The 19,024-nt window shown below is 44.3% G+C and overlaps 1 protein-coding gene across 3 annotated transcripts in view; it reads left to right on the plus strand.

The window, feature by feature from the left end:
• The first annotated feature begins 3,048 nt into the window (after window positions 1-3,048).
• Window positions 3,049-19,024, plus strand: part of LOC135229306 (protein FAM170B-like) — a 136,461-nt gene continuing 120,485 nt past the window's right edge. For 2 of the 3 annotated variants that reach the window (XR_010320088.1, XM_064278949.1), the window contains exon 1: window positions 3,049-3,938. Coding sequence is in view for 1 of the 3 variants with exons in the window: in XM_064278949.1 (XP_064135019.1) it covers window positions 3,923-3,938 (16 nt within the window). In the remaining 2 variants the exon portion in view is untranslated. Of the gene's footprint in view, window positions 3,939-10,729; window positions 17,961-19,024 lie in introns of those variants that run through there. The other variant, XR_010320089.1, reaches the window with a different exon arrangement.

Raw genomic sequence — 19,024 nt, forward strand, 5'->3', positions numbered from 1 at the left:
ATAGTGTTCTCCCCTCCTTGTCTAGCCCACCCGAATCCTGCTATTTCCTTATCAGTGTCCTCTGCCTTCACTAAGAGCTACAACAGAGTTGGCTTGATGCTGATGCATAGAAATGCAGTTTATTTTTTAGTTTATATTTATGATTGACTAGCATTAATTTCAATGGTTTGTTAATTTTTCTGTGGAGGCATTTCTGTAATCTATGGGTAATAGCAGTTGCAGCTTTTCCTTCTTTTTGTTGTCATTTTGTTCTAGCTTGGGCCTCCAGTGTTAAATATTTAATATAAATAATGATAGAAAGCATCCTTATTTTTTAAATATTTTTTTGTGTGCTTTAAGTGAAAGTTTTCAAATCACACAAAAACGCATATACACCTTGCTACACACTCCCAATTACTCTCCCCCGAATGAGGCAGCCTGCTCTCTCCCTCCACTCTCTCTTTTCGTGTCCTTTTCGCCAGCTTCTAAACCCCCTCCACCCGCTCATCTCCCTTCCAGGCAGGAGATGCCAACACAGTCTCAAGTGTCCACCTGATCCAAGAAGCTCACTCCTCACCAGCATCCCTCTCCAACCCATTGTCCAGTCCAATCTATGTCTGAAGAGTTGGCTTCGGGAATGGTTCCTGTCCTGGGGCAACGGAAGGTCTGGGGGCCATGACCACTGGGATCCTTCCAGTCTCAGTAAGACCATTAAGTATGGTCTTATGAGAATTTGGGGTCTGCATCCCACTGTTCTCCTGCTCCCTCAGGGTTTCTCTGTTGTGTTCCCTGTCAGGGCAGTCATCAGTTGTAGCCGGGCACCATCTAGTTCTTCTGGTCTCAGGATGATGTAGTAGCTGATTCATGTGGCCCTTTCTGCCTCTTGGGCTCGTGATCACCTCGTGTCCTTGGTGTTCTTCATTCTCCTTTGATCCAGGTGGGTTGAGACCAATGGATGCACCTAAGATGGCTGCTTTCTAATGTTTAAGACGCCAGATGCCAGTCTTCAAATTGGGAAAGCATCCTTATTTTAATGCTAATTAATTTTAAAGAGAATGTCCCACATTTCACCATGAACTATCATGCCAGTTGTATTTTTCCAACTTAAGGAACTCCTTTTCTGGTCCATGATTGCTCAGAGTCCTTATCTCTCAGTGTGATTGGATTTTATCAACTGCCTTGTCCCCATCTCTTGAGGTGAGCATGTCTTTTCTTCTTCCATCTATGCTTATGGTGAATTAAATTATTCAATCTTTAATGTTCACTCAAGCTTGCATGCTGACGATAAACCCCCTTGATGATGGCGTATTACCTGGTTTATACTTTGCTGGATTTCCTTTGCCAGTATTTTATGTAGGTTTTTGCATCTCAGTTACTTGGTGTGCTTGCCCTGTAACTCTTCTTCTACGATCCTTGTCTAATTTGGTGTCAATATTAAACTAGCCTTAGGGATGAAGTAGAGGAGCATCTCATCTTTTTCTCTTCTTTTCTGACTTTGCACAAGATGAAAATGCTCTGTTTCTTGCCTGTTTGCTGCAACCTGAATGAAAGTGGTCTCGGCCTCCTATTTTCTTAGGGAGATCTTGAACTACTGACCCATTTTGTGTAGTGATTAAAGGTCTTTTCTGGTGCTACTTTGAAAAATTTCCACTGCATGTTCTAGGCTGCTAGGATTTCATCTTTGAATGTTATGTTGTTATCACGATTTTCAGTCTCATCCACGTCAATTAATCAATCCCAGATTTTCCCTCATTTTTCCAAAGTCAAACTCTACATCTATTCCTGGTACCAATTCCCTTATCTAAGACTTGTTTGCAAACAAAAATACAACCCAGCATCTTTGAGTCCATGATGTGAGAATACAGTCCCACATAAGTTTTTTTGTAACTGTTTTTCTTGTTAAGTGTTTCTCCCCTTTTTTTTTTTTTTTTTTTTGTTCATTTCCCACGTATCTAGCAGTTTCAAAGTTGTGCCCTTCAGGTTGAGGTCATTAGCTTGATTGACTCTGTGCAGGGCCATGGGGTGCCAGTTGCAAATGCGCATCAAAAGAGCACTCCTCTAGAACTAGGAGGCAGGAGGAGGTGGTTGGGCGGTTGTGGGGGGGGGGAGGGAACTGGGCAGGGCTGTGTGGAGAGGGGCGCCCAGGGGAGGTGCCAGGTCGGAGGCTGCCCCACCACAATCTCACGTGCATCAGGAAGGAGCTGGCTGCAGGAGCCTTTCGCGAGAGTCCCAGCCCACCCAGCCTTGCCCTGAACTCAGACCTGCTAGGCTCACAGGTCCCACCAGAACTAGGGGAAGCCTGAGGCTACCGATGTCAAGTCCCAGGGTACACCCCTGAGCCCAGTCACAGTGCTTATGCTGGAATAGGAGGGCAGAGGAGGCGTATGGGGACTTGGGTCCAGAGGGTGAACCAGAAAGGGTGGGAGAGTTGTGGTCACCCTCGGACTCTGGCTCCGCACGTGAAGGGCCCCAGGTTGCACTTCCAGGAGGAGAAGGTGAAGCCACAGAGGCCACACTGCTCACACAAACAATCCCCCACCCCCCTCTGCCCTTTCTCCAGGCGGGACGCCCCTCCTGTGCTGCACTCAGAAGGGCTCTCCAGGGACCGCACCCCTAGTTTGCGGAGCAGCAGAGCCTGCCCCAGTCTGGACTAGGGACTTTATTTCTTCCACTCTCACCACTGGCTGAAGGCAGACTCCTGTCTCCACAGACTAAAGAGGAATTATCAAAATGAGCTCAAAACTCTAGATTTGAGTTAAGGATCATAAATTAACACAGAGAAATACAACTTTAACAACAAAGACCTGTTTGGAGCCCCAGTTGGAATTAAAAAAAAAAAAACTTGAACAGAGGGAGTGATAAAGTCTTCCTTCTTTTGCCACCCTCTCTCGGTGGTCCCAAGCTTTCTCATCTCCCACCTCACAAGACTGTATCAACTGCTTTGAGACTTTTAGAATAAAGATCCCCAGGCATATCACTGCTGTCACCCTGTGAGGATTTCCCCAGTGCTGGGTTAGACTAAGACAGAATCCTTCCAAGGCTTCCAGGGCCTGTGTACTGGATGGTCAACACACGGAGCCTCAGAGCCCACTTTGTTTTTCCTGCAGTTGGGCACGACCCCAGGGACATGACCCTTGAGAGTGCTGACACTTCCTGAAGCCAGTGACCCTCCCCCTGGGCTTCTCCCTCCCTGGGTCTCAGAATCTTTGAGGCCAACTTGTACCCTCAGAAGTGTTTCTGCTGAAGGACACGTAAACAGCACTGTGGATTTGTGTCCCGCAGTCTGCAAAACTGCCTCCCCTGAGTGGGGTGAGGAGCTACTGAAATACTGAAATCATTGAAACTAACAGAAGCCACAGCTCATGGTGCTGGGAGAAAACTGGGAAGGACGGAGAGGTGAAGAGGCTATAAAGGCCCAGTCGTGAAGGCGACCATGAGCCAGGATGTCCTGAAGTCGCAAAGCTGACCAATGCTGAGTGCCCTAAAACCTGCCACTCCTGTGCCCATCTTTTCTTTCAATGGACAAAGTCTTCCCCTGCTCTTATGTGCCTGGCCTGGAAGGGCCTTTGACTTATAACATGAAGCAGCCTCCAGAGCCTCTTGGGGCAAGTGATGGTCAAGGAGGCTCTGCCTAACCCCACCCTGCCCTTCCCACTTGTCAGAGGACCAGGAATTTCAGTCTTCCAGCTCCTGGGCTGATCTAGTGACTTGTAACAGGATTTCGCTGGAACTGGAAGGTGTTGAAGACAGGAAGTACTCCTGGGTTTCTTCACCCAGCTGAATGCCTAGTTCCTGGTCTTATTACACGGCTTACATTCAGGATAAGAAGAGGCGTTTGGAGCTTTACGCATGACCTCTTAGCAGAGGTTTCTGTTCAGGAGCGAAGAGGTAAAAAGAAAGCAGTGTCTACTAAGTCCTTTTCCAAGAGTCTCAGGAAATTCTCATGAAGACCCTCTCAGGTAAGGACTGAGGGGAAATGCCTTGGTTTAATATTGAACTTTGCCCTTGACACTTTTCGTTTATGGAGGGCATATACATATTGTCTGCTCAAGGAAACACTGTAGTTCTTATCTAGACTTTATGTAGAATGAGTATATATAAAACCTAAACTTGGTCCTTAAGCAAGGGGTTACCTCTCAGAGAAGGCCTATGGGAAGGTTTCTACCAAATTCTGTGGTGCTGCCATTGCTCCAAGGATCCCAGGTGGTGCCAAGTTTGAGTACTCGGCTGTTAACCGAAGGTTAGTTTTTTGAACCCACCAACCTGGCGAACTGCTTCTGTTAAGATTACAAACCAGGAAACCCTATCGGGGCAGTTCTCCTTTTACACTGGGCCACAATGACTCAGAAACCCACTCAATGGCACCTAGCAATAACAACAGGAAGCCGTTGCCCCCCATGTGCTTGAAGTGCCTCTCTGGGGAAGGTTGGCCTTCAGAGCCAGCTCTTGGCCACACAGGAACTGAGGCTCATGTTTTGTTACCACACCTTAGTTTCAGTCAATAAATTTATTTTCCAGTTTATTCACGAGACTTAACTGCAGACATCTCTCAGGTATTGTCAAAATTAATTCCATTCTCTAATAATGATTTGCCAGGACATATTTCCAAGCGTTTCCAAGAGACTGGAAAAACTTTCCAAAGAGGCTTGTCCAGCGCCATGTTGTGCAGTAACTACAGTGTTGACGCAGTATATTAACCACATAGTTTCCACGTTTTCTGCTTTCCTTAAATAACAACTGAAGTTCCAAGTCTACCACCTGAAGTACTTCCCTTAGTGTTTCACTTAGAAGTCTGGTGGTGATGAATTCTCTCAGTTTTCTTTCCCCTAAGAATGGCATTATTTGTGCTTTACTCCTGAAGGTAATGATTGGACATAGAATTCTGGGTTAGTATTTCCATCTTTCAGCGCTGAAAAAATGTTGTTTCACAATTTATTTTTTTGGCTTCCTTGGCTTCTGATAGTGAATACAGAGTCATTCAAATTGTTTTTCTCAGGTGAAATGTGTTTTCTGTCTACCTCCTTCCTGAGTATTTTCTTGACCTTTGTTATTCCACAGTTGATTATGATGTATAGTATTTTTATGCAAGTAACCCATGTTCTATATATATATCTGTGTGTCAACACTTTTTCCCCTCCCGGGTATGTCTGTAACTACAGTATACTGTTTCTTTTCTTTTTACACGCTGCTGTTAAAAAAAAAAAAAAATTAGAGTAATGTACTTACAAATATACTTGGGATGTGGGGTAAGGCCCACTGGGTTGGCAAAAAACCCATAACCCGCAGAATATTTTTGTGCAAATTCAGTATTGGGGCATGGAATTCTTTAACTTGCTGTGCTTTGCTGAACTTCTTGAATCTGTAAGTTTATGTCTTTCACCACATTTGGAAAGTGTTCAGCCAGTATTTTTTCAAATACTATTTTCTTCACCACACATTTTGTCCACTTCTTCTGGAGTTCCAATAAATAGGCTTTTTGTCTAGTTCTTGAGGCACTGTCCATTTTTTTCCATATTTTCCTCTCTGTTTGCAGAATGGATATTTTCTACTGATCTATTTCAACTATTTAGTTTTTTTCTCTGTCATCACCATTCTGCTATTGTGAAAATATCAACTGAATTTTTGATTTCTACGGTTGTACTTTTAACATGTAAAATTTTCATTTGCAAATAGCACCTATTATCTTTCCATTTATTTAAAAAGTGTCCCTGTTATTTCTTGGATTAGAATAGCATTTTAAAATCTGTTTCTTACGATTTTGAGAGTACAAGTCCTGCTTAAATTTTATGGAGAATTTTTTTTGTTTTTAGCAGTCAATTGACCCAGTTATGTTCAGGCTCCAAGTTCTGTCCCATCTTCTGTATTCTGTGGTTCAAATGTTAGTTCAATTTTTGAAGGCTTTGCAGGTGTATTTAGGTCTAACCTATGTGAGCGCCACTCAGTATGGAACCTTGATGGCATTCTAACCCATAGTGCGGGTCTTAAAGGATTTGATAATGCTTCTTAGGGTCAGGGCAATGGATACGCACCTGGGGGGTGAACCAGGAGTTCATAGCAAGTCTGCAGAATCTCTTTCTTGCACAGCCTCCTCTTTCTCTTTCTCTTCTGCTCTCTGAGTTCAGAAGGAGTGCTTTCCTGGCCCACTGGCGGGAATGCTGGGGCTTTAATCTCCTCATTCTGTTGTGCACATCAGTGACTGGTTCTGCCTATGGGGCCAAAGCACTGGACAACCAGCCAAAAGGCTGGCACTTTGAACGTGTCAAGAAGCGCCTCAGAAGATAAGCCTGGCGATCAGCTTTTGAAAAGTCTCAGCCTTTGAGGTAGAATTGACTAGGTGTCAGTTAACAGCAGAGAGAGAAAATGTAATGGAGCTTTCTCTACAATATTTGGTTCTTCCATACTCTGGTCAGAGAGAAGGATTCTCCTCTGCCAGAGTTTCAGGTGTCTGCCCACCTGCCCAGCTGCCTGTTTCTCTCCTTTACGGACCTTCTATCCCATTTATATGAGAGAGGGCTTCTCTCGGGGCTGTTTCTGTCCACAATGGGTGTGCAGCTGTGAGATTTGGGCTCATTTAATTTCAGCCTCTAGAATGTTCATACTTTATGTTCTGGTTCCGCCCCGCCCCCATCCACCTTCAACACTTTCCTTTGCAGAGTCCTGAGATAGTGTCCCATGCATTTGTCCAGATACTTAGTTGTCAGATACCAGCATAGCCACCGGGGGCAGTGCTGTTGTGGTTGAGGGGGGAGGGACTGTACACTGAAGGAGCTGCAAGACCTGGCTGCCTTGTGTGAGCAGGACAGGGGTGTGCTGAGGAGTGTGTGCTGAAGGTGCTGAGTCAAGGGGCATTTAGTATAAAGTTGGGTCAAGGAGAGTTTGTTGACAAGGATTTATTGCTGTAGCAAGGGTTCTGGAAATGGGTTTAATATGCTGTGGGATTGCTTTTGGAAGCTTAGAAAAGGCAATGGCCCACATTCTCTGAAATCGAAATGCCAGACCTGCTGTGTCAGATGTTGGAAGAGGGATTAAAAGCCTCCAATATGTGGGCATGTCTGAGTTAGTCTTCTATAAGACCATTTCTTGGAGGTCCTGAAGGACACCCATTTCATCAAAAGAATAAGGAATGCGGACATGAGGGAGCACCAGCAACACAGAGCTTACCAATATGTATACTTTGTAGGGAGTCCCTGGGCGCCACAAACAGTTAAGTGCTTGACTATTATCTGAAAGTCTGGCAGTTTGAACATACTCAGAGGGTCCTTGGAAGACAGTCCTGGCCATCAACTACTAAAGGATGAAAGCCTTAAAAACACTATTGAACAGTTAGTTCTACTATGCCCACATGGGGTGGTCATGAGTCAGAAATGACTTGATGACAACTAACAGCAACAATCGTCTATAGGCTCAGGTTGTTAGTGGGAGCTGGGCTGCCTAGTAGCAATGCAAATCATGGGATCCCAGCTCCACAGAGGCCAGGTGGAAGTACTTAACCGTCAGAAACAAGTTGTGTGTGATTCCAATAATGGTCAGCAGGTCAGAGTTGTAGTTATCTATTGGGGCATAATAGATTTCCCCAAACTTAGCAGGTGTGAGATAAATGGAAAATTAATATTCAACTCATTCTGATAAATTTGGAACTAGACAAAAATTTTGGTATCACTCAACACTGTTTTAAGGTGAAGGAATAAACTAGAAAATTTAAATAACTAGTATAAGTATAATAAGAGATTTTTCAAAGAATGATGATATAATTGCATACCTGAATAAAAGACAAATACATCAAAATCAATGGTTTGTCTCCAGTATAGACATGAGGGTCTCAAATTGGCAAGGGTGAGAAGGGCAGACCGTTCTCTTTCCCCTACTACTTGACTGGATCAAACTGTGTTCAAAACTGTAAAATATTTAGGAAAACATTGTTTTGACCAGAGCAGCAAAGGACCTCTATGATGAAAACTAATGTACTAAAATACATAAAATGAAACCTGAATATATGCAAAAAATATGCCATATTTTCAAATGAGAAGTCTTGTCAATTAAATGGAGGTCCCTAAAACTAATATATAAGTGGAATGTATTTCCAGTCAGAATATTAAGATAGTTGTTTTTGAATTGTATACAGTAATCGTATGCTACAAATAGTACAGTAGATAGCAGAGGATGTTGCTGGTGTTAGGAGACTTGGAGTCCATTTCTGACTCATAGTGATCCCATTTCACTGCCCCATAGGGTTTTCTAGGCTGTGATCATTATGGGAGGAGAACAATAGGTCTTTCCCCTCAGTGCCCCCTGGTGGGTTCGACCTGCCAAACCTTCTTTGGATTAGCAGATGAGCACTTAATCACTGCAACACCACGGCTGCTTTAAAAGGTATAGAGAAGAAAAACATGAAAAAGCAGGATACTGACAGGTGTCTACCTCTTCAGGTAACAGAACAAATTGATATTACATAGCATAGAAACTGACAAGTCGACCAATGAAACAAAATCTGCTAAGAAGTCACAATAACCATTGATACAAAGGTGGTATTTTGAGAAAATTATATTTATTTAATAAACAGTGCTGACTCAAGTGATCGTTCTGGGGGACAAAGCTTGCAAAAATGTGATACACAAATGATAGATTTGGAAAATCATGTGAAATGGAGATGACAAGACTTAATAACAATTTCCATTTTACACAGAAGGATAAAAGTTAAGCACTTGAAAAATGAGCAGTGAATTCAAACAGATCGTTCACAGCAAATCCACATGCCCAATAAACATAGTCCAAGTTGCTCAAAAACACTGGTAGTTAAGAAAATATCAAAGTCCCAGTGAAACTGGCACAATTTAAAAATCAACACCATCTATGGCTGGCTGGGCTGTGGGGAGAAGGATACCCTGAGACATGGCTGGAAAGGTGCTTTAGGACAGCCTCTAGGGGAAAGACATGGCCATGGCTCTGTACTTTAAAAACATACTTTGAGCTGGAAATCTCACTCTATGGAGTCTATTCCACAGAAACAGATCCTGTAGTATACAACTGATAGTTATTATTAGTGTTGACCAAACATTAACTGTACATTGATAGTTGAATGATAGATAACTTATGGTAAAGCTACATCATCAATAAATGAGTTGTAGTAGTTGAGTGGGAGAAATCTCTGTGAAGTATTATTGAAGTATTACTGAAAAAATCAAGGTGCATGCAGAGAAGTGTATATAAAATGATCACATCTGGGTTAAACAATATCAATTGTTTGAATATGCTTGAATACCTGTTTATGTTTATGAGTGTGTATAAGTCCGTGTGCTTGTTTAAGCAAGGATAAGAGAGACTACTTACCACATTGTTAACCTGAATTATCTTGGATTCACTTGCAGGAAAGAACAGGGGGAGGAGAGGTAGAACACGCAGGAAGAATGGACTTAAAAAGCATGGATGATCATGTTTCCATTTTAGTAGTGTTATGTATGGATGAACAAATCTGTCTTAAAGGGAGAAAGCCAGAATGTTCCTTAGAAGCAAGGATGGCTTTGGCCATGTTATCAAGAGGGAGGGGCCAGTCCCTGGAAAAGGACATCATGCTTGGTAAAGCAGAGGTCCAGTGAAAAAGAGGAAGACCCTCAATGAGATTGATACAGTGGCTGCAACAGTGTGCTCAAATAGAGCAAAGATTATTAGGATTGCACGTGACCGGGTGGTGTTTTGTTCTGTGGTGCAAAGGGCCACTGTGAGTCAGAACTGACTTGATAGCTTCTGACAACAACATGTAGAAGTCCAGATAAAGTGTACTGAATTGATATCATCTATTTAAATTATTCATGTAAGTTAAAAGATCAAAAAATATAGTGTCAGTGCCATATCTAATGACTTAAAGAGAATCAAGGTAGAATATTAAGTGAAATAAGGGGCGAGAGCATTGTGGGTGGAGTGTGACCAGGCTTTCATAAAAGTAAACACCCCAGCAGATGTACTTGTGTACCTGTGACTGTGTGTATGCGTCCCTGCAGAGAGGTGTAGGGAAGGATACACGTGTGTCTATTACCATTGGATACCTTGTGGGAGCGGGACCAAATTACATATGAGGGTGGGACCCTGACATAAATTTTTTTGTCATACAAATCTGTGATCTTGCAAATGTGATAAAAAACAATTTCAGAGCTTTGGAAATTCATAAACATCATAGATATATGTATATTTTAACGTGTTTTGTTAGATATTTAAAATAGGTGAAAATTCTCCAGAATGACAGACAAAAGATTTGAATCACTGGAAGGACAGCACACCACAGAGAGTAATAATCAGATCCAGTGGATTTCTTGTTGTTCTTGGAGGCAGTGAGTTCTTCTGGTCTCTATAACTGGAAATGACCAAAAATAATTTTGGGAAGTCAGTAGAGTTACCCCTCAAACACGTCTTGCAAGCACACGTCTACAGCTAAATGTAGAAGGCTGGACGCCATGTGCAATTCACTAGGTAACTCATGCACCTCTAGAAGATTCTCTTTCCCGGATATGCTGCTTCCACCTCCTCCCTGCCTAGCCCCACTGGATAACCCGCCTTTGTGCATTCTAGGCCCCATTCAGGTCTGAGCCTAGATCATAGAGGACATCAACTGGGAAGGTAGCTTTTAAGAAGAAAGATGTTGATGAAAAGATTTCAGAAAGCAGCACCTCCCCAGCCAGCCTCTCCCCAGCCTGGGAATACCAACCCCTCCCACCCTGATACCTCTGAGAATCTCTGATTTTTCGTTTTGGATCCTTAGGAGACTGCAGAATTTACCTGGTCTGAACACCTTGGTTCTTCTCTGCCTGTGACCCTCTGCCTCGCAGGAGCCGTCTCTGTCACTCTGAGGAATACACACAGGACAGACTGTGGATGGAGGTGCCCATCCTAGAGGCCCTGCCCTCCATTCCTCTGCCCCTGGGGGGTTCCCTGTGATACTTGTGGTCTCATTTCCCAGAGAGATGGATACACCCCTATCATGTCCAGGGCTTCCCCAGACTTGGGATTTGATGTCGCGACTGAGACTGGGGCTTTGTTGTCCACTGTTGAGTCTGGCCCTGAATCTGCCCCTTCCCACCATTACCTCTGATCACCTGTGTTCTCGCTGTTCTCCCTGGGTTTGAAGCCTGTCCTCTCTTTTGGTTCTTTCACCTCAGAGGGCCTTTTTCTTCCAGTTCTTTGACCTCGCGACAGGTCAGATTTGACCACAGGAAAACAAAAAGAAAATTAGCAAGTTTGTTTGACATGTCAAGAACCGGAATGTACAGCTTGATTTAGGCGAAGAAAAAGTTCCAAAGCTCTACCCCTTCCCCTAGGACATGCTCTACAGGAAATATCCTGCAAGCCCTGGATCAACTCTTATCCAGAAACAGTTAACACCCAGGAGGATTTTTCTACACCACCTCCCATTTACATTCCCCTAATGTGGCAAAAAGGATGCATCCCAATCATAAACCCAAATTCACCCTAGGAGACCAGAAGACATGGCTGGGGTGAGTTCATTTTCCTTCAACCTGCCCTCCTCTCCTCCTACCAAGCCCTGCCTCTTTCTCTGCCTCTATAGTGCTGGGAAGGGACCCAGAGTTGTTTGTTTAGGGCTTTATGTCCACTGCTCACCTGCAGACATGTTTCCCACCAGCCTGACATCTCTCTTATTCCTTCTCCTCCAAAGAACTCAGTGACACCCCCTTCACCATCACACCTCAGCAGGGCCCCCCCCCAATCCTCCCAAGTCCCACTGAAATCCCATTTCCCTTTCCCTATTTATGCTGCGCTCATCCTTAGGGTCCCAAGATCTCACCATCCAGATGAGGCCTGTCCTGTCCTCTCCTGGGTCAGGGGAGCCTCTGAGGGGACCTGGTGTCTGTGGTCAGCTATCTGGGGCTTCTTCCATCCGGATCCCCCTTAGGGCTGGAGTTCTCTGTGCACTTGGGTTGGGAGGGTTGGGGTCACAGTGGAAGGAGGGTATGATCTTCCAGGGCGGCTGGGTTAAACGAACCTGAATGGAGGTCTCTCCTGAAGGGCCCACGTTTCCAGCCCAAAGGCCCTGCTCCTCCTATTCCTGGGGTTCTAGAACGTCTTCAGGCGCTTCCCCCTCTGGCCTCGGTGGTGTGCCTGCTCCTTCTGCAGCCTGGTCTCCTGCCTCTTCAGCCTGTCCAGCTGGTGCCTCAGCCTCTTCAGTTCTTCTCTCTGCTTCTCCAGCTGCTCCTCCAGGCGTCTGCAGACCGCTCTCTTCTCCCTCACCTCCCTCTTCTTGGCCGCCATCAGGCAACGCCTGGCCAGCTGGTGGCAGCGTCTGGGCCTGCGCTGCACTGAGCCTGGCAGCCGCCTCTCCAGCAGCTCTTCAAAGAAGACCCGGCAGCTGAAGCCCTGAGTCACACCATGCTCCACATGGGCCACGAGGGCCTCCCCGGACTCGAACACGCGGCAGCAGGCCATGCAGCGGAAGCCGCGCTCACGGGTCACCAGCCACTCCGGGGTGGTTGCGCGGGGTCTCTCCCCATGCTCCTCCCCTTGGTCGGTGGGCTCCTGGGTACAGGTCTGGGGCCCCTCCTGCCAGGGCTCCAGGGTGCTGACCAGGGACTCAGTGTTGGCCAGACTGGGGGCAGAGCCGATGGTGCTCTCCTCAGAGAGCTCGGCTTCAAAGACCTGGGGCATCTTGCCCACGGGGGCAAAGGAGGTTTTGGTCTGCCAGGAGACCGCCACCCCCTTGACCGTGCGCACCTTGGTGAAATATGCACACCTGACCCATGGCTTTCCTGGGGCTGCCCCGTAGCTGGAGGAGTGAGAGGTCTGCTCGGTGGAAGATGACAGAAAAGAGTTCTCAGATTGTTTTGGAATCTTCCTGGGCCTGGAGCTTCGACTTTTTTCATGGCATGTTGTTGACTGTTGCACATTTTCCTCTTGGATAGAGACCTCTGAGAATAGAGAGTCAATTTACTTGAGCTTTCAGGGTCCTTATTCTCACCTGTGACCTCAAATCTTTGGTCATAGGGACCCCTGGAGGCCTTTCCATCACCACATCCTCCACCTCTACAGACCCCATGGTTTCTTTCTTCTTCCCCAGAGACCCACCACCCTTGGGGGCACTGCTGTGGAAGACAAAGTCTCCATTGTAAAGTGGCACTGTTTATGGTAGTTCATTTTTTAAGAAGTTATTTTTCTTTAATTCCACATTTATTGAATTCCAATGAATTTGTTCCTTTGGAACTTAGAAATGACCTCATTCCCATGAAGCTTCATAATAAATGTGTGACTTGATGTTTTGTATGCGGGTGATATTCTTAGTAAATTTGGAGGGTAAACACTCCAGAGCAATGGTCACCTCTTTTCATCCTCTTTTTACTGAAAGGCTTTTTATAGAGGAGGTATACGTAAAGAGAAGAATGTGTATATTTAGTTATGATTCTTACATGTATACCTCTTCCTTGCACCCTTCTTAACCCAGCCACAGTAGAAGATGAAAATTGTTTTTCTCAGAATAGAAGCCCAGTCCTTAGTAGATGAAGTGAGGCAGAAAGAGATGGCCGTATCTGAGAACCTTGATGCGAGAACTTCAGATGGAGAACACACAGCCTTCTCCGCTGTGTATGTCTCAGTGGGTTGTCTGTGTCAACCTAAAGGTCTGTGTATGTTTCTGAATCTGTGGGAAGGACTGCAGAGTTCAGGATGCAGAAAGAGATGGAGCTAGGTCGGGTGCGTTGGATGGAGGGAAAGCTCGAGAGAGAGACAAGATTCAGAGATGGAACATGCCAGCAGTTGGTTAGAAGGATACAGAGATCAAGGAGGGAGCAGAAAGCAGGGCTCAGCCACTGAAGGGCAGAATGGGGCAGCAACCAAGAAGACAAAGGGGGGGCAGACTAGTCGGAGAAAGAATGGATAACTAAGAATGATAGCAGAAACTGAGGTTAGCTATAGTTGGAATTTTAAAATTCTTTCCTGCTAGACTTTGGAAATATAATGCTAAATGGAATAAGTTAGTATTTGCCCTAAGTATAGGGCAAATACGGTACGATCTGACTTACATGAAATAAGCAAATATATAGAAAGCAAGGATTATTGGTCGTTGCCAGGTGTGGGCAGGGGGAAGGGGAAGTTTTTCCACTGGGGCATTGAGGTTATGTTAATGGTTGTAGAAAAGTTTGGAGAAGGATATTGAGAATGGTTATATGACTTGAAGAATGTAATAAGTATCACTGACTCATACATTAGAAATTATTCAGTTATGTTTTATGTATATTTTCAAGACAATTTAAAAAAATAAAACTTTGCAGTTACAAGAGAAAAAAAAATGATCTATACTATAGCTGTCTTTACCTAGAAGAAATGTTAAACCCTTAGGTAAAGATGGTCAGGAGACCTTGGAGGAGAAGGGAAATCCCTAGAGCTAGAGGGGCAGGGCCTTCCTGGACCTTCTTCCGCCTGAGTCCAGGCTGAGGACTGTGGCAGCTTACATTGACTGGGAACTCTGAATGAACGTGTCGTACTGTGCTCCATCACACCACCCACTCCCAAAACCTCCTGATAAATTTGATATATTTTTTTAATTCGCATGATATATTAATTCATTCTCATGAAAAAATTAAGTAGAAGTCTCTGTAACCACCCTTCTCCCTGGTTCTATACCCACTGCCCCAGTTGCCCACCTGCGTTCTTTCCACTAACAAAGCAGGAGAGTTCACAAATCTGACTTGTCTGCTACTGTTACGGAAAGCCCCTCAGATGACAGTAGAATTCTATACTTCACTTACATATTTATTCCTTCGTTTATTTATTCACACTATAATTTCTTACTGTTTACTAATGGACAGGAAGTTTTTTCAGGTGAAAGCCTCGGTGATCCCTTGTGGTCCTTGTCTCCGGGGTGAATCAAACCCCTTGCTGCCCAACACCCATCGCACAGACTGAATTTTCCTCCAACCCTTACCTCGGGCCTTAGAGAAAGGCCTCTTCCTCACGTATTGCCGCTCCATTCTGGCTGGGTGAAGATGAACCACGAAGGATGGTCACTGGCAAGACGTTTCTCCTCCTCCCACGTAGAGATGATGTCCCAAACTCTCACAAGTTGGGGACCTTGATTTAGGCAGAACCGTTTGTAATTTGGTATCCAAAGTCGCTCTCCCACAGGAGACCTCAGAGCCACAACCTCTCCAAAGAGCAGTTGGGATCTGAGTGAGCACCAAGGTTTCCAGTAACTCTTGTGTGACATCATCGCTGACATCGCTCAGTTCCAAGGGCCCAGTTTGAATCTAAACAGCGCACTAGGAAAAAATATGGCAACTGTTGTGGGAGAGGCTAGGAGGCTGGGAGGAGGGAAATTATATCTTAAAAATGAATTGAAATGTTCACTTAAAGAAGTCAACATCTAAGAGGAAGGAAACTGTGAGTTGAGGAAATAGAAGAGTATAATGAGTCGCTATTTCTCCCAAACCTCTTCTCTGGCCCTGAATCAAATCTCTCCAGCCCTAGAAACACAATGTCCACTCTGAACACCTCTCAGGCCCCCTTTGCCACTTAGGCTTCACACAGGCTGTTCCCTCTGACTAGTAGACGTTCTCTCCCTTCCTGTTGACTGGTTCCTCCTCCAAGGTACCCAGTCTGTGCTTCTGGTTTATGTATTCAGAGGACCTAGTAATCTTTTAGTAATCCTCCATCATAGCACTGAGTCATAGGAGATGCTCAATTTCCCATTTGTGTCTTCCAAATGTGTTGTAAATAACTTGGGCACAAAGATGAGGTCTGCCTCATATTTGGCAGTCCCAGAAAGTGAGACAGAACCCCACCCATAGGAGATACCCAATATATATCTATTGATTAAATAAAAGAAAACTCTTCCAAAAGACTCACCCTTCGTAGCCATCCATGTACAATGGAGTTTTTGGTCTGTTGCCTGGAGGTACCATCACTCAGTGGTGGTGTCTAGGCCACTCTCTCTTGACCTCCTGACTCTAAACCCTGTGAAGCCTCTTGGCCTGTCCACACGCTTCTCCCTTGGAGCCACTAAAAAGGGTAGGATTACATCATCACAGAAAAGCACGGAGACTCCGGACGTCTATGGTCAACCTGCCTGGGAGGCTTAGGAGAGCCCTCGGGGAAAGGTCCACTGTCCTCTGCTTGATCTCCTTTTTTGTCCAGGGGGCAATTAGAAAAGGAACAAGCAAATTGTTGAAACATTTTAAGGCAGGGTTTGGGAAGTTGTGCTTGGTAGGTAGAGGAGAGCCTGAGGATTTGAAGGAAAATGAAAGATGTCAACATGGGAGCAGAGGGCTCGCTTTGTGTGACGACAGATGGTAGAATGTGGGCAAGTGGTTGGAAATATATAAAAAAAGAAAATCTCCTAACCATCCACTCGTATTTCAAAATTTAGGTCAAGCATCACTTCCTGGTGGAGCCTTTCCGACCGTACACCTGGTAGAATTTCCCAACCGTGCTCCCCACTCTATTGTATTTAAGAAACGCTTCTGCCACAACTAGGGACAAACTTGATTGCATTTACATGTTGTGATGGATAGCAAAAATGGCCACATGTTCTAATATGTATGTATCCATACATATTATATGACCTACAGCTCCCTTTCTGAAGAGCAAGATTCCTCCTCCAGTCCTTGAATTTGGACTGATCTATGATTCTTTTGGCCTTTGGGACAGTGTAAAGACCAATAGAAGCAGAGACCGAATATAATTAGACACATCGTGACTTGCTCTCTTACCAAAAATGAAACCCATCACTCTCAAGTATATTCTAACTCATAGTGACCCTGAAGGACAGAGTAGAACTGCCCCATAGGGTTTCCAAGGCTGTAATCTTTACAGAAGGAGAGTGCCATGTCTTTCTTCCGCAGAGCAGCTGGTGGGTACAAACTGATTACCTTTCCTTTAGCAACTGAGCCCTTAACCACTGCACCACCAGGGCTCCTCCTTGCCCTCTTGCTGCTCTTCAAACACTGAGAACCCATGGGAACAGCCCAGGCCACCCTAATAAATGACAAGAGACCATTAGAGAGAGAATCCAGCTGAGAAGATTTCAGGCCCTCTGCCCGCCAGCTGACATGGTGGCTGATTCCAGATACATGAGGGCGCCCAGCCGAGAGCGGCTGAGTCTGCGCCAGACCAGAAGAACCCCAAACTGCCAACCTGCAAAACTGTGAGCGAAGTAACTGCTTGTTCTTTTAAGGCACTTCATTTTTGGGTCATTTGTTATACAGCAATTGATAACTGATTTGTTAACTGGGCTGTTTCTCTCACCAGACTGCAAGGAATCTTTTCTTAATCATTTCTGTATCAACAGTATCTGGCAGAGGGTTGTTCAAGTGGTCATTAGACAGTAGAAATTTCTTCATTTACATAATTTAAAAGTTTCTATCATTATGTTTTAACTTTTATAAATAAGATATGGCTGGATTTGCAAGTCTAAGCTGAGTGTACATGTTTTTTCCTTAGGTATTAATCCCTTTTTCTTGCTATTACTCATACATTTAGACATAATTCCAATATTATACTTCATATTCACTGTTCTTTTTTATTATTATTATTATTCTGCCTTTCCTGTTTTTTTTTTTTATTGGAATGATGAAATTTCTCTTACTTTCTTTTTCCTTCTAGCGATTTGAAACTTGTATTTTCAATTCCTATTCTTTTATAGCAAACATGAGATCTTTGAACATTTTAATATTTGGTATATTGTATCAAGTTCATATCTCAGTTCTCCTCTCAAACAGTAATTTTTTGCTATCTGCCATTGAGGTGACTCCGACTAATGGTGAACTTAGGTAACACAGAACTAAAGTTTGCCAGGTCCTGTGTCATCCTCACAAGCGCCAGCAATTTAGATTCCATCATTATGGCTAATGTGCCAGTCCATCTCACCAAGGGTCTCCTACAGCCTTGTTGGCCTTCTTCTTCACCAACCACGATATTCTCCTCTAGGACTGATTAATCTGTCCTGATGACATGTCCAAAGCAAGTGAATTGGACAGTATTCTCTTGTGATCTGTAAGGGTTTAATTGTCCAAATTTCAGAAGTAAATCTCCAGGTCTTTCTTCCTAGTGTGTCTTAGTCTTGAAGCTCCACTGAAACCTGTCCACCATGGATAACCCTGTTGGTATTTAAAATACTGGTGGCCTAGCTTCCAGCATCATAGCAACATCCAAACCACCACAGTACAGCAAACTAAGAGACAGGCAGTGAGCCGAACAGGGTATTGTTGTTGTTAGGTGTCATCAGGTCAGTTCTAATTTATCGTGACACTATATACAGCAGAACAAAACACTAGCCAGTCTTGTGCCATTCTCACACTTGTTATTATGCTAGAGCCCATTGTTGCAGCCACTGTGTCAATCCATCTCACTGAGGGTCTTCCTCTTTTGCACTTTCTACTTTATCAAGCATAATGTCCTTCTCCAGCGCCTGGTCACCGCTGATAACATGTCCAAAGTATGTGAGACAAACACTCACCATCTGTGCTTGTAAGGAATATTCTGGCTGTACTTCTTCCAAGACAGATTTGTTTGTTCTTCTTGCAGTCTGTGGTATATTCAATATTGTTCACCAACACCATAATTCAAAGGCAGCATTTCTTCTTCGGTTTCCCTTATTCATTGTCCAGCTTTCACATGCGTATGAGGCATTTGAAAATGTCATGGCTTGTGTCAGGCACACCTTAGCCTTCCGAGTGACATCTGTGCTTGTCACCAGCTTAAAGAGTTCTTTTGCAGCAGATTTGCAATACATCATTTGATTCCTTGATTGATGCTTCCATGAGCGTGGACTGGGGAACCAAATAAAATGAGATCCTTGATAACTTCAATCTTTTCTCTGTTTATCATGATGTTGCTTATTGGTCCAGTTGTGAAGATTTTTGTTTTCTTTATGTTGAGGTGCAACCCATACTGAAGGTTGTAGTCTTTGATATTCACCACTAAGTGCTTCAGGTCCTCTTCACTTTCACCAAGTTTGTGTTATCTGCATATCGTAGGTTGTTAATGAATCTTCCTGTAAGCCTAATGCCACGTTCTTCTTCATAGAGTGCAGCTTTTTGGATTATTTGCTCAGCAT

This window comes from Loxodonta africana, unplaced genomic scaffold (genome assembly GCF_030014295.1).
Source record: "Loxodonta africana isolate mLoxAfr1 unplaced genomic scaffold, mLoxAfr1.hap2 scaffold_185, whole genome shotgun sequence".
Taxonomy (NCBI): domain Eukaryota; kingdom Metazoa; phylum Chordata; class Mammalia; order Proboscidea; family Elephantidae; genus Loxodonta; species Loxodonta africana.